We start from the raw sequence: 21,310 nt of genomic DNA, 5'->3' as shown, positions 1-21,310 counted from the left end.
TTTGGGGTCTCGCTCCCCCGATTCATCTCCCGGTGCCTCGCACAATTTCTGGGCCGCGACGTGTAGCTCTCCCAGCAGGTCTACCCACCTGCACACCTCCACCACTGCAGTTGCCACCCGAGCTTGCCTAGCTCCTCACCCTAACCTAACTAACTGGGGAAGGCCCTCTCCTGGCTCTGTCACCCCTTGGTGCCCTCTGGCACTGGGCTACCCGGGTCCGTCCTCCGGATCCTCGGGCCCCATTCACAACTACCGGCTCCCAGAGCCCACCTGTGGCCTCACCTGGCCGACATCCTCACAGTGGTGGAGTGCCCAACCCAACTACACAAACTAACAGGCTACACGCCCAGCCATTTCCACAACACTAATGCACCCATCCAAAGACCATTCTTTCACCCGCACCACAGATGCCAATATCCAACCACAATTTACCTGTACCCTCTACCTAACACTTACACTACCGGCCCCGGGTATCCGTGATGGGGGTCCACTCTTCCCCCATTCACACCTTCGCACCATCCACTCCACTCCACAATTTCCACCATACTCACTCCACGACAATCCATTCCAATACTCCATACCATTTATTCCATACACCTGTTCTCCATTCACCTGTCGTTGCACACCTGTGCAATCCTACCTGGTGCCACCTGCACCCTCCTCCTCTTCCTGGACCAGTGGGTCAACACAACACACAATCACCACTACTCCCTCATACACTGCTCCACACACCTGTTCAGTTGCACACCTGTGCAATCACACCTGTTCAATCCTCAAACACACGGCATCATCTCATCTAACTACTCCCCTCTGAAACTTACGCTTCCCAGTCATCCCTTTAAACTATTGCGCTCCCTCGTCATTATCATCCACACTAAACTACCTGCGTCCCCACTACAGGTATCAGTCACTAACTAACCTTAACGTCACCTAATGTCATCTTCGCTAGATCCCTACAATATAACCTAACCCACCCGGGCTAGTTTTCACTGCCATACACCCCATAAACTATAGCGCATTTTCCCCCATCTGTGAGGGATGGTGGATTTGCCATCCCACCACATCGGGGGTCTCTCACTATAAATTTTGCTCGTCCAAATTCCAACCAATTCAAAAATTTTCCATTTACTGCCAATTCTACCCACTATTATAAATTTCGTATCAAATCACGATCACTATCACTATCACCCGTCTACTTATTACATCCTCTCGGTGCGCCAATTCACGTCTACAGCCCGGCTTCGTACAGCCGAGCCATGAACGCGGGTTCTTTTGTGCCGGCGGCTGGATGCGTCCGGCACTCGGTGCAGGGACGGGGGCTTACCCGGGCCGAGATCCCACGCACCACCTCGGCGTGGAGCCATCCAATGTCCCGTTCTCGACCTGCCGGCACATCTCAATAGAAAGTGGTCGCCATGACGACCCTTCCTATCGGGCTGCCCGCTTCACCTAGTGGAGCCCGGACGCGGCCGTTCCACGCGAGGCCCAGCATGGATCGCGCACGGCGGTCCTTTCGAACCCGCCGTGGCTCGGATCCCCGCTGGTTCTCGCGGCACGCGAAGCCCGGCACGCACCGAGGGCCCGATTCGGCTATAAGTCGCTCTAACCGCTAAACCGGTTACCGTCGATGCTTCACCTGGACGTTTACATGCATACGCTACCCCTTTCTTGCTCATACATGCAGCCGTTTCCATGCTCCTCGTCGTACCTCTTCTTACACACCTCGGTAAACTCATTCCGCTCACCGACTTGGTCACACACCTGACCACCGAACACCTTGGCACACATTCGTCGCTCGCACACCTCACCAACACACCTCTTCTCGCCCCTTTCTCGGTCAACCCCTTTGTGACAATCACAGGTGTGCTCTCACCCGCACACCCAACCACGTGCCTCACTACCAATTCCAGCGTGCATTCCCACTCACGCTCTACCATTCCAGGTGTGCATCCTTCCATTCCAGGTGTACATCCTCGCTCACCTGCCACAACCAACTCACGCTCCGTGTCACTCTCACTACTCTCACCTCCACTCTTGGTCACGCACTCACCCTTACTCTCGACAGCGCACTCTTTCCTCATGCACCTGTCCGTTACACACCTTTCTCGCGCATCCTCTTGCGCACACTTTTTCGTTACTTCCTCCGTAACACTCACCACACCGCGCTTCCCTGTGCTCCCTCGCACACGCGCTTCGACCAACTCGCTCCTGACGGCACACTCACTCCTCGGCGTGCACTTTTTCCTCACACACCCCATGGTCGGACATTCTCGCACACCTCTTTTTTCGCACACCAGACCTGTCGCACACTTCACCAACGGCCTTTCACGAACACCCGGATCCAAACCAATCCCCAAGCTGACTGAAGCTTTCCTTACATCATGTACATTGCCACTCACCTCCGTACCTCGTCTCCGCACCTCCTTTGCCACCTGCAAACTCTTTATTTGGTTAGTGAGCATCACATCATGAGTTGAGCACCGACCTTGTACCAATTCCATTACCTCCTCCTGGATTTCTCTTTTAGTTTCTGTCCGTCTCTTCTTAATTTCACTCACCTCTTCTTCCACTTCCTCTAATTTTTGTTTAACCTCTTTTATTTCTCGGTGCGTCTCCTCAAGTTCGTCCTCTAAGGCTACCGTGACCATCTCTATGTGCATCCTCACCTCTCGGTCCTTTGTCTCCATTATCTCTGTCACCTCGTCCACCCTCATTGTCAGTTCCTCACGTACCATCTGACATTGCCTCTGCGTCGCTATTAATTCGTTTTTAATTTCTTTTTGTGTCGCCTTTAACCCTCCTAGTACCGCGGTGTTCTTTTGAACCTGCTCCACTAGTTCTTTTTGTCCCTCCGTCAGCTGTTCCACCTCCTCCGTCAGATCTTCTATTCCCCCTTGTAACTTTGCCGTATTATTTCTCACTTCTTTCTCCATACGCTTCTCACCTCGCTTTACCTCCTCGCGTAGCCCCGAAACCTCCTCACCTACACCTCGTCGTATCTCCTCTTTCATCTCCTCCCTTTCTTTTGTAGATGCCGCCCTCATCTGTCCCAATTCATCCCTCTGAGCATCCAGTTTGGTTTCTACCCCGATTTTTACCTCCTCTATCTGCTCTCCCATTTGTTTAATTTCTCGGGCGGATTGCTCCCCTATCTCCCGCAATTTGTCCTCCATCCTATTTTCTAACCCCATTAACCCATTTTTTACCCCCTCTAACTGATTCTCCTGGGCAGCCATTCTATTTTCCACCCCCGTTAACCCATTCTTTACCTCTTTTATCCCGTTGTCTAACCCCTCAAAATTATTGTCTAACTTCTCAAATTTCTTGTCTAACCCCTCACCAGTACCCCTCGCGTCGTCCCTCATTACCCCCATTTGGTTTCCCATTACCCCCATTTGGTTTCCCAATCGCTCACCCAATCGCTCACTATCAGCCCTCATTTGCTCACTATTAGCCCTCATTTGCTCACTCTGCAGGTTGAGGGACGCCTGCATTTGTACTATACTGTCGTTTTTTTTCTGCATTTCCACCATGAATTGGGCCATGAAGGCTTGCATTTGGGCCGCGCTCATTGGTTCCGCGACCGTGGCCCCCTCAACCACGTGCGCGAGAGCGCCATTTTGTGCGTCTGAAACCTCCGCAACCACATTGCTATTTTTCTCCTCCTCCCTTTCCTCCACATACATTTCCCCGAGGTCCTGGGTCGATTCCACCCTGTCTATCTCTCCCACCGACATTCGATCGCCTTGACCAGCCATGGCGCGATTTCAAAATTCGGGTTTTATAAAACAAAACAAATTTCGGCCGCTCCAAATTTTGACCAAATTTTTTCTAGATGTTTTAAAAATTTGGTTCGGGCCCCGAATCTCACTCCCAGACACCAATTGTTACAGATAACACAATTGGTGTTCCAAAATTTGGGCCTAACAAATTTAGTCCCAGGTCCGAATCCCACTCCTAACACCAATTGTTACTGATCGCGGATTAAGATGTTATTTACCGAGCGGTGGTATTGCCGCGACCGTTACAGGATCCCTGACTCACCCGATTCACCCAGAACTTTGGCCATATCGCACCGCAGCTGCCCAATCTGGGAAAAAGACGAAAACGACGAAATGCAAGAGGAAAAGGAATAAAACGAGAAGACGGACAGAAGAGTAATTGGATTTATTATTTACACATGCAAAAAGGAGCAATCAAGGTTTATTTACAACACATAAGATGCAGGTGACACAGTGCAAATACTAGCTTATAGTTATACAGACTTAACTTATTCCCAGGACAGAACAAACAAAGACACTGACTCACGCGGGGAATTGCAGAGTGGATTGCTGGCAGGAGGTGTGTGGCTGGAGGGGGGAAACGGCACGGAGCTGGCTGGAGCTTGATCCCGCACGGGACGTCGGGCTGGACCTCGACGGCCGCTGATGCCACCGGGCCTGTCGTGTGCGCGGGATCACGGGTCGGAGCTGCTTGGTGGAGCCGATGCGCTGGTGGGGGGGTCTGGCGTGACGGGTTCTCTCCTCCTCACGCGCTCTTGCTCTGATGACCCAGCTCTTTTTCGTCCCTCCTTGTCTCAGCTCAAAGTGCATCTCATCCGGGAACACCCCCGCCGTGGGTTATATAGGCCCCGCCCCTCAACCTTTGCGAACCTCCCCCAAACGTTCTCTCCCCGCCCTCTCAAGCCAAACCCCTTGTTCATGGTTGGTCGAGTGGGGCTGGATCACTCCTCCCCTCTCTGACGAGGTGGGGACCCGCCTTTCTCCCCCAACCCTGCCTCGTGGTCAATGGCGGATGAAGGGAAAACCGCCCAACATGCAGTTGGCAATGCGAATTGCAATTGACGGAAAGGGGGGAATGGAAGTGTTGGGAGTGGGAATGAAGGGAATCTATCTCTTTCACTGGTGCAATGGAGTATTTCAATTAATGGGAGACACAGCCTTACTCTAAAAACACATAATAAGAGATAACTATCAAACAGAGGTATTCTATTATTTGGCTGACGTGTATGCTTGTGGACTAATTATGGGATGCCCTTTCACCTTTACACAGCTCCGGAGGTAGGGGGCGCAGAATAAACAATAATAATAATCATACAGCACACAATCAAAAAAATACAGTCCTCATCTCCGCAACACTATATATATATATATATATATATATATATATATAGATATATAGATATATATAGATATATATAGATATATATAGATATACACTATATATAGATATACACTATATATAGATATACACTATATATAGATATACACTATATATAGATATACACTATATATATATATATATATATATATATATATATATATATATATATATATATATATATATATATATATATATATATATATATATATACATATATATAGATATACACTATATATATATATATATATATATATATATATATATATATATATATATATATATATATATATATATATATATATATATATATATATATATATTTATATATATATATTGTCCCCATAAGCATGTTTCTGCCTGGGATGGAATGAAACGAGCATTCTATTTGGAGGATGCATGTGATGCAACACATATCGATGAATGTGTTTCTCTATGTGCAATGTGGTTGCTGGTCGGAGCTAAGGAGGGTGGAGGGGTGGTGGTTGGAATGGGGTTAGAAGGCCAGGAAACGAGGAATGCCATGTCTTAACCTCAACATCCAATTAACTGTTTTAGAGACTGCCTGGTGAACAAAGCTGGTTTTGTGATGCTCTGTGGATATGTATGGCCTGTATTTTCAGTCGGATGTATGAGGCCACCACTCTTGTAGCCCTTTATTAGCAAGTAATTAATGAAAAGCGGATATCTGGGGAAGTTTGTGCATGGTTGTACTCACTTAGCTTGAAGACATCGCAGAATGTGCGGAGATATCCTTTGATTAAGAAGCGATATTCGCTTTGGGGATTCATGGTGTCCCCGAACTGTTGGTCAATGTCTTTTTTTCCATGAAAGCCGAGTGGCCAATTCTTTACAGGAAGTAATAAAAGGAACTATGTGTAGTTTATTAATATATTGGAGTTGAATTCAGCATTGTCTAATCAAAATGATACGATAGATACTGTTTGATCCAGATTGTGGCTTCTGATCATTTTTGTAATCTACATCTTGGTTTGGGATGTGTCATATTTTACTAAGGCAATGTCCTTGGTGCTTGAAACTCAGGGCTATAAAACCAGATGGATACATCTCGATGGTGCCCTCATAAAAACACATTTCATTCCCTAGTTTGATGCGAATGTAATCCGTCCATCTCTGCAGTGCAGATGGCTTGAGGCTCTGAGCCGATTTTCGAGCACAGGTCACCATGAGGGTCGCTCTTGGCTAATTGCATCTCATTTCCGTGATGATCGTGAGCCCTCGGCAGCAAACAGAACAACCGTGGTCCGTGGTGGCTTGGTGAAGTTGATCTGCTTCTTGCCAGTGTTGTTGCATTCTGAAAAACACACACGCATTGCACAAGAGGGTGTCAAAGAACAAGGAGATAATGGCATTGCAGTCTGCTGGAGGTTTCCAAACTTTAACCAATTATTGATAACAGCACAAGCTTGGTGAATCAAAGCCACGTTTCATGATGTTACAGCTTGGGTGGGACATCAGGTGGCATTGCTAGCTCACTTCGATCTGAAGTTATGATCCCAGTTGTGATCTTTGACCCCACTTAAAGTGTTTAAATGTCTATTCATGTATTCCAAGCATCATTCACACTATATGGCTTGCCAAATGCCATTGATACATAATGTATTACCACTCGTGCTTTGCTGTGTGCAGGGATAGTTCAAGTGATTCAAACACCTCGTCGTCTTCAGGTAATTGAGGCATGGATAAAGGCCATAGCTCGAAGCATTGTAGTGTACTCGCCTTTGTGCTTTCCAGTCTGGGTTTGATCCCCATTGCACTATAACTGGCACTTTTGGGCTTAACGAGCAGCGTTATTTTTCTAGCATTGATTGGACCATCATTTGGAAAGGCCAATGAGCACAACAGGCTGTACTGTCTGCAACTGTTGTGATGGAGTAGAGACAGGTCCTGAGCTATGGAGACATTCATGACCAATCGTGGGTGCTCTATTGTCCCTCTAGAAAGAGGATAAGTGTAACATTACCAACAAGAAAGAGCAATCAGAGATTGCAAACCCTCACCAGGATGTATTTTCAGTGGTTTTTAAGGCTTTTGTGTTAAAACAAATATGACGGCCGAACCACGTGACTGTTGACGTCATATTTTTCCACACTAATTTATTCCTAGATTATGCTCAAGAAATTTCATCTTCATCGTATGAAGTTTTGTACTTGTCAAATTATGACGTCATAATGGAGGCACCTATGACATCATCATTAACAGATGTTATTCCACATGGATAGTTCTTTACAATGAGCCATGTCTCGATTTTTTCTATGCAGCGCTTTCGGAGATATAGAGGTGCAAATGTTTTCGGTTTTTCCAAGATGGCGGCCGAACCACGTGACCTATGACGTCATAATTATAATTATAAAATTCTACAGGTGGAGTTGCACCTATGGTGAAATTTTCCTGTCAATCGGACCAACGGTTGCAGGGAATATCATATTTATTCTGTGCGGACAAACAGACAGACAGACAGACAAACAGATAGACAAATAAACGGACTCAAATGCAATACCCTCTCCTCCCACGAGGGTAACTAGAACGGCACTCGGTCGAGAGCATACCTCCGCCTGGTAGGCCATATCACTCAATGGTGAAAAATCACTTTAAAAATTCTAGTAGCCGGATCCGAATCCGGATCTTCACCAAAATATAATCATTTCGTCAATGTCAGACATGCTGCCTCTCTGCCAAATTTCGTCCGAATCCGTGCACAACTTTTTGAGATATTTTGTTCACAAACGGACAGACAATCAAACAAATAGACAGACAGGGGTGAAGACATAACCTCCATCCATCTTTAGTGGTGGGGGTAATAATAACAACAAAGCTCCTTTGGCTCAGTATGCCTTTTTTTTCATTTTCATAATCCTATCATACACACCTCATTGTAAGCATGTCCGGGACACCGGCACACAATGGCCTACTCCTTCCACTTGATACTGTTTCATATATTGCACATCCACAATCGAAATGCAGGTGGGATAGTTGTATTGTAAGTTTCGTCCGAATCCGTCTAACGTTTTGAGGTATCCTGCCCACAGACAGACAAACATAACCTCCATCCACTTTCGTTGGCGAGCTGAAAGGGTGAAAAAAAAGGGGTCCCCACAACTAATGACCTATCAGCTTTCTTTCAATCATCAGCAAAGTCTTGGAATCCATCATCACAGTTGATATGAAATCCTTCTTTTCCTCCAACAGCCTCATCTCAGATCAGCAATTCGGATTCAGACCAGGTCATTCCACCTTGGACACGATGCTCCTACTCTCCCAACAAGTGTTGGAGGTGCTCAATGTCAGATATGAGATCAGGGCCATCTCTCGAGATCTATCTCGAGCTTTCGATACAGTCTTGCATTCCGCCTTGCTGTTCAAAGTCTGCCATCCAGGCCATCTGCCCTGTTGGAATACTTACTTTCTCTACTCTCGTAGCCAATGTGTGGCACTCAACGGGATCCTTTAATCTCCTCTCCTCGTCAAGGCTGGAGTGTCCAAAGGCAGGGTTCTGGGCCCAGTCCTATTCCTAATATTAATCAATGATCTTTCTGACTTTCTGGAAAGCCCCTTTGTCTATTTGCTATCGACTCTACCCTCTGCCATGACATTCCTCATCCTTCGGACAGGCAGGCTACAGCCTCTTCCCTCTTTTCAGACCTGGACAAAATCACAAGCTGGTCAAACACTTGGAATATGTCTTTCAGTCCTGACAAATCTGACACTCCACTCTCTCTCTCTCCGAAAGATCCGTCTGGTAAACCCTCCTATCTACTTTCTCAACAATCCTCTTGAGGAAGTTCAGTCATTCAAACTCCTGGGTCTCACTGTCAGCCATTATCTTTCTTGGGGACATTTCAAAGTTGGCCTCCAAGGCAGCCACTGACGGGACATCCCTCATCGTACAAAGTTCTTTCCTTTGGCAATATCAACTTTTGACAACCTACAAGGCATTCGTGGAGGACTTCTCTCCCCTGTCGGCCCTGCCTCACATTTTGCCCTTGTTGATGCCATGGGATGCAAGGACCTCAAAATCATTGAGATCTCCTGTGATGAAGCTGAGTGTCTCGGCCTGTTGCTTTCGCAATGCGGCCAGGTCGGTGCCCTCTCTATATTATACGGCCTCCTTTTTGGTCATGCTCCCTCTTCCCTCTCTTGGCTCTGTTTAGTTTTCTGCAGGGTGCACATGGTCTGCCAGTCACCCTCTTCTTGTTAAAGACCCGAAATCCAGGCTCACATGCTCACCTCCATGCATTTGTTCCTCTTTTCTCTCACATGTGGAAAAAAACTTCCCCAATCTGTTCAGTCCCAGTCTTTTCTCCACAGCTTCAAGACAGCTTTTATAGTTTTAATCAACCATTACTCATGCTCTCGACTACCGCAAATGACCCCATTCCCAAGTTTATTGTGATTTCCCCTTTCTGGCACCTATTTTAGTTTGCTAGCTGTCGGTTGGTTTGTTCTTTTTCTGTTCACCCCCCACCCTCCCCTTCCTCTTCTTGTTGTGTTTCATTCAGCTTCTGTGCAACAAGACTGTTCACCTACATGTAGCCTTCTCCCCCTCCCTTTGATCTCAGTCTCACTTCTATTCTGCTTTTGGTGTTTCCCACTTGCCATTTGCAGCACGCCTCACCAAACGTCGCTTCATAGGGATAGGCATCTTTGACCATGCCTGCTTTCTCAGGGAATGGGGGAGTGGTGGTGATGGTGGATCAGGGCTTCTGGGGGAATAGGGGAATGGAGTGGTGGATGGTGGGGCAGGTCGGCCAAATATATTTTGTGCTCTGATTGAATATATACTGTAAATCAGAAGTCAGAACCCAACGCAAATAAATAAAAAGGAAGTGAGTACAAATATGTATATATTTATTTTAAATTATCAGTTCGAGCTGGAAGGGAAGGTCAATACAAATTTATCAAAAACTGGATGGGAAAGTTGAACTTCCAGCCTCACAGAGCAGATGTGCCCTCAATACCCCACCTCCTCAGACTTCCAATCGAGTTTTTACGTCATATATTTTATGTTGCCCCGTTCAGGGTGTTTTGGGTCTTTGGGGGCATTTGGATCTTCAGGGACTTTTGGATCCTCTGGGTATTTAAGGGCATTTTGGGGCTTTGGGGTCTATAAGGGTCTTTCGTGTCTTTAAGGCTATTTTGGGTCTTTGGGGTCTTTTGGATCTTCAGGGGCTTTTGGGTCTTAAGGGAATTTTGGTTCCTCTGGGTCAGTATGGGTCTTTGGGGAATTTTGGTTCTTTGGGATATTTAAGGGTGTTTTGGATCTTCAAGGTCTTTTGGGTCTTCAGGGGATTTGGGGTCTTAAGGATCTTTTGGTTCTTCGGAGTCTTTAAGGGTCTTTTGGATCTTCAGGGTGTGTTGGGCTTTTGGGGTCTTTAGGGTATTTTGGGTATTCAGGGGATTTTGGGTCTTCATTGTCTTGGTGGTCTTAAGGGTCTTGGGGGACTTAAAGGGTCGTCAAAGGTCTGAGGGGTCTCGGCAGTCTAAAGGGTCAAAAGGTATATTCCAACAGGACGTAATACGTAATTAAGAGTTCATGGACTGTGTTTTTGGGTGTTGTTTTATTTTAAAGAAGAAGAAGACGTTTTGGTCACATATACAAACATACATAACCATATTATATACGTTTGCTCTATTATAATGTGTATATAATATAGAATATGTATTTTATTCGGGGATTTGATTGTGATTCCTTTTTCACCTCCCCATAAAGATCCCCCAGGATCCTCTCCCAGCAAGTTCATATATATATATATATATGTGTGTGTGTGTGTATGTCCATTGTCCACATCTCAATTGTAGGACGGGTTGTTTGTTGGAGCAGCGCTCCCTGCTGGCATGGTACGAAGACAGGCGATTTTAGTGAAATCAGACTCCAGGAATCATCATTAGACTATAATATATAATTACATTTATTATACACACCATGCCATGATGACATTTGTTTACCACCTACCCCATCAATTTTTTAAATAACCTCCATGAACGATCCAATCATCATTCATAGGTGGAGTCCTTCCCACGAGTGGAGCCTTCAAACTTAACTTCAATCTGATTGGACAGAATCAGGACGCTCGGCTTTTGATTGGTGGCCTTTCCGAGAGGGAAGTGATGACGTCATAGCGGTGACACACGTGGCGTGAGTTGCCGTTTCGGGCGTGGCGTTTCCTTCTCTACGTTGTGTTATCGTTGTGAGAATGTGAGGGCGGGACGTATGAGGTGCTCGGGTGTCGGACAGTCCCAGACAATTGCAGACATCGTCGGAGAGTTTCTTTCCCATCGGCAGGAAAAGGATTTTGAGAGTTACAAATAAACTGTCGTTCGCAGGTTCCCTGTTCGAGCTGAAGTACCTTCCGTTTCCATTTACGAAACACCAGGTTACTTTTGTCGGGAATGTCTTGGAGCAGCACTCTTAGTAGTGGTTACTCGAGCTTGGACGAGGATTCGGAGCTTGAGCAGTTCTACACCGCGCGCACCTCCTTTTTGTGGAAACCAAGACGAAAACCTCATGATAAGGTTTGTGCGGGAGAAGGCGAAACTATGGGGAGCGCGGAGGAGGGGGGGTTACTGTGTGTGTGTGTGTGTGTGTGTGTGTGTGTGTGTGTGTGTGTGTGTGTGTGTGTGTGTGTGTGTGTGTGTGTGTGTGTGTGTGTGTGTGTGTGTGTGTGTGTGTGTGTGTGTGTGTGGGGTAGGGGGATGTGTGTGTGTGTGTGGGGTAGGGGGATGTGTGTGTGTGTGTGGGGTAGGGGGATGTGTGTGTGTGTGTGTGTGTGTGGTAGGGGGATGTGTGTGTGTGTGTGTGTGGTAGGGGGATGTGTGTGTGTGTGTGTGTGGTAGGGGGATGTGTGTGTGTGTGTGTGAGGGGTAGGGGGATGTGTGTGTGTGAGGGGTAGGGGGATGTGTGTGTGTGTGAGGGGTAGGGGGATGTGTGTGTGTGTGAGGGGTAAGGGGATGTGTGTGTGTGTGAGGGGTAAGGGGATGTGTGTGTGTGTGAGGGGTAGGGGGATGTGTGTGTGTGAGGGGTAGGGGGATGTGTGTGTGTGAGGGGTAGGGGATGTGTGTGTGTGAGGGGTAGGGGGATGTGTGTGTGTGAGGGGTAGGGGGATGTGTGTGTGTGGTAGGGGGATGTGTGTGTGAGTAAGGGGTAGGGGGATGTGTGAGTGGTAGGGGTATGTGTGTGTTTGAGGGGTAGAGGGATGTGTGTGTGTTTGAGGGGTAGGGGGATGTGTGTGTGTGTGAGGGGTAGGGGGATGTGTGTGTGTGTGAGGGGTAGGGGGATGTGTGTGTGTGTGAGGGGTAGGGGGATGTGTGTGTGTGAGGGGTAGGGGGATGTGTGTGTGTAAGGGGTAGGGGGATGTGTGTGTGTAAGGAGTAGGGGGATGTGTGTGAGGGGTAGGGGGATGTGTGTGTTTGAGGGGAAGGGGGAGGGGGGGTTGTGTGTGTGTGTGTGTGTGTGTGTGTGTGTGTGTGTGTGTGTGTGTGTGTGTGTGTGTAGGTAGGGGTAAACTCTGTGCGACGTGGAAGGTGGGGGTAAACTCTGTGTGAGGTGGAAGGTGGGGGTAAACTCTGTGTGAGGTGGAAGGTGGGGGTAAACTCTGTGTGAGGTGGAAGGTGGGGGTAAACTCTGTGTGAGGTGGAAGGTGGGGGTAAACTCTGTGGAAGGTGGGGGTAAACTCTGTGGAAGGTGGGGGTAAACTCTGTGTGAGGTGGAAGGTGGGGGTAAACTCTGTGGAAGGTGGGGGTAAACTCTGTGAGGTGGAAGGTGGGGGTAAACTCTGTGAGGTTTTAGCTCTTTCACGAGCCTCGATTCAGTATACAAAAAAAACAACAACAAAAACAACAACTCTGTGTGAGGCAGAACATGAGGGAGGGGTGTGGGGTCTGTATTTGGGGGGTGAGGGGTGGGGGTTGGGGAAGAGGGTATATTACTGTGTTTTTCATCTTTCATTTGTATTTATTTAATTAACCACAAGTTGTTGGATTTCGAGTTTTCACACGTGGCAGACAGGACAAGGACCACAGCGGCATGAGTTTTCTCTTGCATCATTATTGAAAGGACATTGGCAGACCAACTGGACAGTGTGTGGGATTTGGAGTCCGAATGTTAAGCTTCGTTCTCCTTTGCGAGCGGCAGGTCTGGTGCAAGTGTCACAACCCCCACGATAACATTTTTATCGAAAGTTTACTCGAAGAAAAAATAAATAAATCCAATCACCTTGAGAATTCGTTCATGTTTTAAAAACATGTTCATCGCAGTGTGTAGAAAGTTTACACTTCTGTCCCGAAAGCATCCATCTTCGCCTTTGTGTACAGAACCTTGCTGATAATAATGTTTAAAGTTTTTCTTAAGTTTCTATTCTGCTTGCTTTGCCTGATTCCGGCTCTTTTTCCAGGCGACCACAGCCATGATTATTTATTTATTGTTGGTAACATTTCTGAGGGTAAAGGAACAAACTCCAGAAACTTTGGGGATTTCCTTCCATTGTCTTTTTCTCTCTTAAAGGGGTGGAGGAGTGAATGCTGGTTCAGCCTTTGTTTTGAGGGATCCCAAGATGAAGGAGAGCACGATGTTCCATAACACCCTTTCCCTAACCTCACCGACCCGTGTCTTCCAGGAAGGACACCCCTCCTCCATTTGTCGCATCTCTTCCCCGAACAATCTCAGAAGGACCTCATGTCGATTGGCTCCACGTGTGTCAATGGTCACCATCATTATTCTTATCGTTTAAAAGATTCTATCAACTCGCTCGACCAAACCTCGTGGAATAACATCTCGGGTTTTGAATGAACGAATTCAACGAGCATTTGATTGGGTTTGACTCGGACAGAGACGGATCGCTCTCCGTTCCATTTTCCTTTACCCATGGGAATCTGCATCTGTTTCCATTAACTTTGTACCATCTCGACAGTTGCTCAGATCATTGTGCTGCAGCTCCATTCCCACAATAACAGTCTCATTTTAACAAGCACGTGAGGTTTGGAGTTGGAAGAACGAACTATGGCATTTATATTTATAATGCACTTGCAAAGCCATGGATTGTTTTTATGCATCTGAAGCTTTTTATTGGTGTCCCGTTAAAACCAGACTTGTTTGGGTGACTTCGGAGGTGGCCTTAACCAAACCAGTTTTGAATAACTTGACAATATGTAATTGTATCCTCTTCTTTTATTTTTGTACACCGCACCTTTCCTATGCCATCTCCAGGCGCTGCATATCGTCATTGCCGGGCACCGAAGGGGGCTCGGCAATGACGCACGCTGAAAGGGAGTACTCAGTTTTCACTCCGGTTGTTTGTTTGTTTGTTTTCTTGTTTTGTTTGTTACCCTCGCCAGAGGAGAGGGTATGCCATTTGAGTCTGTCTGTGTCTGTCTGTTTGTCTGTCTGTTTGTTTGTCCGCACAGAATAAATATGATTTTCTCAACCGTTGGTCTGATTGACAGGAAATTTTCACTATAGGTGCAACTCCACCTGTATAATTTTTTTTATTGATAATTAGGACGTCATCGTTCACGTGGTTTGGCCACCATCTTGGAAAAATCGAAAAACTTTGCACCTCTATATCTCGGAAAATGCTGAATAGAAAAAACTGAGACATGGCTCATTGTAAAGAACTCTCCATGGGGAATAAAATATTTTAATGACGAAGTCATAGGTGCCTCCATTATGACGTCATAATTCGACAAGTACAAAACTTCATCTGATCAAGATGAAATTTCTTGAGCATAATCTAGGAATAAATTAGTTTAGAAAAAAAAGTGATGTCATCGGTCACGTAGTTCGGCCGCCCTATTTGTTTTGACACAAAAGCCTTAAAAACCACTGAAAATACATCCTGGCGAGGGTTTGCAATCTCTGATTGCTGTTTCGTTTGTTTGTTTTCTTGTTTATTTGCTTGTTTGTTTGTCCGGGCGATATCCCAGCCATCATTTGAGTTAGGAAGCTGAAATTTGGGCACAATAGTAAGTACTTTGTCAAAAAGTGTTTTTTGTTGTTTGATTTATCAATTAATTGATTAGTAACTTAATTATTATCGATTAATTAAGTACTTATTTATTTCCTTTCTCTTCTGGGCAATATCTCAGGCACCTTTTGAGATAGGAAGCTGATATTTGGACATGCCAATGACCAGGTGATTTGGCTGTAAAAGCTATTTTTGATTTATTGATTATTCAGTTAATCGATTAATTATTTAATTATTCGATTAATGACTTGATTAATTATTATTTTTAAAGTTACAGATTTGGATGAAATGGTGGTCGTTTATGTATTCTATTAGCCACTTTATGAAGTTATTTTTATTTTTTAATGATTATTATTCATTTATTTTCATTATTCGTGTTGCCTGGCTTGGCTTAGCAGTTAGGGTGCCGGCTTGGGATCCTAGGATCCTGGGTTCGAATCCCGGTCGATCGCTGAATTAACGCCAAGGAGGTTGACTCAGCCTGTCATCCTTCCGAGGTCGGCAAATTGAGTACCAGCTTGCTGGGATGAATGATACCGGTGTGTACCCCGATTTAGAATAGGCACACCATATCCCTGCGCATCGAAAGAGCGTGACCAAGGGTTGGTGTCAGGAAGGGCATCCGGCCATAAAAACATTGCCTCAAACAGGGAACCATGATTGTCATGGGGCCCGCAAGGCTAACCCCCACTCTAGCGAGGAAAAATGGCCTTAAAACGATCATTCATTCATTCATTCGTCATTTATTTCTCATCTGGGCAATATCTCAGACACCATTTGAGCGAGGAAGCTCATATTTGGACACAACAGTGACCAAGTGATGTGGCTATAAAGGATATTTTTGATTTATTGATTAATCAATTAATTATTAATATTTTTGATTAATGACTTGTTTAATTAAATTTCAAAAAGTTACAGCTTCGGATGAAGCAGTAGTGGTTTCGGTATGCTATTAGCCAATTGATTAAGAAAATATTTTATCATTATCTTTTATTGATTTTAATTATGCAATTAATTAATCAATCAATTATTGTACACCTCTCCCACCCAATACAGTCTCTATGAGCTGCACGGCGGCATTGCCGGGCGCCGGAGGATATTTAATTATTTGGCATGGGGGCGGTGTACTTTGAATGTATCTGTACTTGTTTTATATATATATATATATATATATATATATATATATATATATATATATATATATATATATATATATATATATATATATATATATATATATATATTGGTACACAATTGTTCCGTGAACAGAGTAGTTTGCCCTGGTGGCACCGGTGACTTCATTAACCTGTCACTTTCACGGTTACGTTACGTTAGGTGTGGTTGTGGGACTGAACTTGGGCCACTTCTGGCTGGGTTTTCAATGTTTATCTTTGTGCTCGGTGTTTGTGCTTCGTTTGCTTCCCCTGTGCCGTTGTCTCTGAATCAGTAGGCCAATTCCCTGGTTTTAGCCATCTAATGGTGAGTTTGATTAAATATGTTTATTTATTTTTGGAACAGTTGATGGACGCATTCATTAGCTTATGATTTTGCTGTCATCTCTGAAGTCGGCGTTTGCTCAGCTTGTAGCAAATAACATCTTTGTGTCACCAAGTTGTTTGTTTGGTACAAGCCAAGCTGCGTGTCTTTGTGTGCAAACAAAAGCCCAACACATTCAGTCACGTTGGTAATGTTTGATTTTGATGTGCTGTGGATGTCACCGCTCACTCGATTAAGATCTAAGGTACAAGAGAAGTTTGTTTTTTATTATATTTGTTTCACTTGGAAAAGCTTCAATCATTCTCCCCCTTGAATTTGGAATAATGAAGGATCACCCACAGGATGGGCAATTCTGTCTGATATGAAGACATCTTTATTTCATGGAGCAAGTGTATATGTATCATCTGCTCCTCCGAGAGGATTTCACACAGGAAGTTGAAACTTGCAGGGGTTAATAAGGGCACCCTGAAGTTGTGCATGTGCAAATTTCATTCGATTCCATAAAGTTTTGAATAAAAAATAAAAAATTCCACCAAGCTTGGAATTTTCTTCTTTTGCAGGGACTGTAGCTCAAGGTTACAATTGTAATTATCTGAACTATATAAACACAATTTATATGTGTGCACATAAGCAGTACACATTTTTCTTCACTTCACATGCATAACCTGGATTTTTTTTTGGGGGGGGGGGGGGGGGGGGGTGATCGAGACAGCAGTCTGTGCCTATCCGCCCAAAATGAAGGGACGTCGGAAAAACGTGTTGCACACTTGGAACAAGATCACTCATAGAGTGGATACTCTGCTGTCATATTAATGATCATAACGATAGCTTAAACTCTCCCCCTCCTCTCACCCCCCCCCCCCCACCCCGCCCCTGCTCGCGGTGGGGCAACTGTAGGTGGTGGGTGTTTCTAGTCGTGGGGATGGAGCAGCAACAATTTTTGTGGGGGAGGAGAGGGGGGGGGGTGAGGGGAGGGAGGAAGTGGCACGCCCACCAAAGAGTAGAGGATTTCCAGTTCAAAAACAAGTTGTCTGGTTTATTATTTTCACCTTATCCTTCAGGTAATCTGTTTACCAGCAATTCAATTAAATACATATTAATAGTAGATGGAAGTGGTCTTAATTACATGGGACTCAATGACAACCAGGGACAGCCAGACGTGTGACGACAATAACATTTTGACCTGGGCAGTGCTTTTTGCATTCCTGTCCAGTTTACTTTTTATTTTCTGCCAAAGAGATAGGCCGATGGAAATGTTTAACGTTCATAAGTTTGAGAGCAGGGTGATCAACCACCTTGAAGTCCCCATGGGAGGACTTTTGGCTTTGGCTGCGTTGTGCGGACGTGCGCACAGAGTTGCAGTTTAGTTTATTAAAAAGTTTCCTGAAAAATCGTTTTAATTCTACATTCATTAAGGAGAGTGCAAGGCTTGCATTGGAGCTTGTGCACATATGACATGATGTACAACGACATTGTAAGATATTTTGTTGGAGTGAGTTGCAAGGACCTTTAGTCGACCGTCGATGTATCATTAATCCTTGTGATTTTGAACCTGGGATCCCACCTTCTTTGGTTGTGCTTGTATGGGAACACCTATTAGGCCCATAGTGATGTATGCAATTGGAGTTGATGATCCAAGCCATTTAATTTACTGTTAATGTGTATAACTACTGTTCGTCTCAAGAACAAGGAAAACTGGAATAGCAACTTGGTACAGCGCATACCTCTGCCATGCTGAACAGTTTACGTTTTGATTCCCACTGATGGGCCGGATCCACATCTGGATCTTCACCAACATCTAATCAATTTGTCATTGGCACACACCAAACTTGTCCACCCTTTCGTCTGAATCTGTCCATAACTATTTGAGTGATCCTGCTCAGACAGACAGGGGTAAAAACATAACCTCCATCCACCTTCGGTGGCTGATGTAATGAAGAAGTGAAACCAAACATTGTTGACGAGTATTGCACAACAATACACTTCAATGTTTTGTATCCCTGCATGTGCAAATTAAATTTGATTGTTGATGAGAGGGCCTGTCTTTTATGGGGGTTTTTTTTTTGTCTTTCATTTCTTCTGATCGGCGAGATCGTCAAAGCGTTTTGTGCAGTCTCGATAAAAGGTACAGCTGCGAATTGTTTGGCATTTGATATGCTGAATAAACAATGAGTCACAATGAATAACAATGGTGTCTGGTTGAAGATGTTCCTTCCGCCGAGGTGATGCTGGATGAGGCAGCATGTTGGCAATGCCTCTGCAACTCGCCGTGGTTGGTGGCTCTGCTCGTATTCCACCCCCTTCTCCATCTCCGATGCTCCTGCCCTTGAGATGTCACTAGAATCGTGGTCAGAAGTATCGGAAGGCCTTCTTTAAGGTGTGAACTCATAAATGTACATGCATCGTGTACTGCCGAGCGTATGCTGGAAATTGAAGAAGTATCAGAAAGGAAAGTTTACATGTCCTCACTCACATCTTCAAAAACTGATTGTGTTTGCAATTTTTTATTTCCATACCAGGAATGTGTGGGTGTGGCTTCTGACAACTGGTCATGTCTTGGGCAATTGATGTCAAGTTTCCCTGAAGCTTCTTGCTTTATAGTATTGGTTCCCTGATGAGGAGAGAGAAAAACGCAGAGAATACGAAGCTGATATTGAAGGCCGATGAATATTTAGTTCGTCCATATGAACTCTACCATCCTTTTGAACACATGGCCCTAATATTTGGGATGAGCTGATGTCTGAATTTTCTTGGCGTGAGTGTTACCGAAGGGAATGGTTTTATTGGAATCTTCTGGCACTGCGGTTTGCAAAAAATATGAATGAATTGGGAAGCAGGATACGGTTTCTCATGGAATGGTCACTTCCTGTCATTGTGAGTCACCTTCAGGCAGTCATCTTGCTATATGAGGAGGACAAATGATCAGTTTACACGACGTGGGTTTAAGATCTTTGTGTACATGACTTGTTAATGGGATAGCCTAGTGGTCAGATAACTCCAGAATCCTCGCTATGCTTGTTTAAAATGAGAGAATTATATGTTGCTTGTCCTCATGCCGATGACATTGATCCATGCGCTCCGAACCTCATTGAGCAGTTATTATTTTTTGTAATTTTGACAACAGCGTAAGTTTATTGCCCATCATAGGAGCATCAATGCTGTGGCACAATTGTTTAATTGTTTGAAGCTGGGTTTGTGTATTTTCAGCTGGCCTGTGTAAACTAACTCTAGCTTGTCATGACAGATAATTTGATTGATATTGACAATGCATTGCGTATAGAGAGCAAGCGTCTGTTAGAGAGATTTAAAGAAAAGGGAAAAAGGGGGAAAAAAGTTTGTCCTTGAACTATCTGCTGGAAAATGTGTGCCGTTGGGAGAGGATCCTTGCAAGGCTGAATGCAAGTTTCTTCTTTTTTTTCTGCCCCCCCCCCCCCCCCCACTCTCATGCCTGGTGCAAGTCGAACCACTTGGACCATGTGCTCCTTGCAAAAAGATTCCATCAAATTTGAGCAGTATGGTGTGCCGTGTCCCAGTTAAGTAAATCTTTGTCTCTGGATTCTTTCCACCAGGATCAAATTAGGGTATTTTGAAGAAGTCACCTGCTCTTGACCGATTTATTTATTTATTTTCTCCTCTGGCCAAGTATAATTTGTGGCTATTTGGTTGGAGTCCACAAACAGTTGTACAAGCTTGATTTACTAACTTAACGCTGTATTGCGTAGGATGATGATTTAAAAAACATTGTTCTTGCAAACCATTTTGACCTGTGACAGTTTATACTTCCGTGATGTCAGGGCTTTTACGGGTTGATAAAAATTAGATTTTTAATGGGTAGATAAGTTAAAGATGATAGATACAGATTGCTGTGGTGGCTGAGCTGGCAGTTTTTTTTAAAGTGAATCAATTGATTAAAAACATTATGATTTATACAGGCCTGTTGAGAAGAAAGGTGTGGAGGTGACAGTTAGACATTGACTCAAAAAGGTTAGTTTACATTTTACTGCTAATCCCAATCTGTAGAGTGGGGATAGGGGATGTCGATTTATTTACTTATTTGATTTAATTTGATGCTAGAGTGAGATGTGCATGGAAGAAGTTTCGGGAACTGAGTGGCGTGCTGAGGAGGAGGGGAGTGTCGTTGAAGCTGAAGGGAAAGGTGACTTTGATGACTCCATTTACATTTCACTGTCTGACAACATGGACCAACTTCTATCTACTCATCCCAACTCTCTCTTCCTCATATGTGGTGACTTCAACTGTCATCATGCCAGCTGGTTCGGTGTGGGTTCCTCTCTCACCAGTCATGGCACCTCAGCAAAGGACTTCTGTGACTCACTGGGATTGACACAATCTGTCAATTTCCCGACCCGGATCTCAGCCAATGGAGTATCTTCTCTTCTAGACTTGGTTATGACAAACTTCCCTGCTAATGTCTGCTGCTCTTATTCTGCTCCAATCGGTTCTTCTGATCATGTGCTTGTTAAAGTGGACATCTCTCTGGCCATTCTCAGAGAGCCTCCTCAGCATCGACGAGTCTGGCATTTCACTCAGGCCGACTGGGACGGTCTTCAAGCAGCCATCAATCGTCTGGATTGGTCTCCCATCTCCACTGCCTCTGACATCAATTCTTCCTGGGAATTCTTCCAAAGCAAACTGCTCTCTCTCTTGCACAG

At 44.9% G+C, this 21,310-nt stretch overlaps 1 protein-coding gene across 3 annotated transcripts in view; it reads left to right on the top strand.

The window, feature by feature from the left end:
- The window catches only part of RASSF1 (Ras association domain family member 1), a 285,057-nt gene that overhangs the window by 218,156 nt on the left and 45,591 nt on the right, over positions 1–21,310 (top strand). Inside the window, exons 1-2 of one of the 3 annotated variants that reach the window (XM_068130717.2) lie at positions 11,298–11,397; positions 11,506–11,694. The exons of 1 other annotated variant lie outside the window; for it this stretch is intronic. In XM_068130717.2, the coding sequence (XP_067986818.2) occupies positions 11,572–11,694 (123 nt within the window). In that variant the 5' untranslated portion in view covers positions 11,298–11,397; positions 11,506–11,571. Of the gene's footprint in view, positions 1–11,297; positions 11,398–11,505; positions 11,695–21,310 lie in introns of those variants that run through there. One more of the 3 variants, XM_068130718.2, reaches the window with a different exon arrangement.

Source organism: Myxine glutinosa, chromosome 11 (genome assembly GCF_964187855.1).
Source record: "Myxine glutinosa chromosome 11, kmMyxGlut1.1, whole genome shotgun sequence".
Classification (NCBI taxonomy): Eukaryota; Metazoa; Chordata; class Myxini; order Myxiniformes; family Myxinidae; genus Myxine; species Myxine glutinosa.
This window is presented reverse-complemented; position numbering and strand designations above follow the sequence as displayed.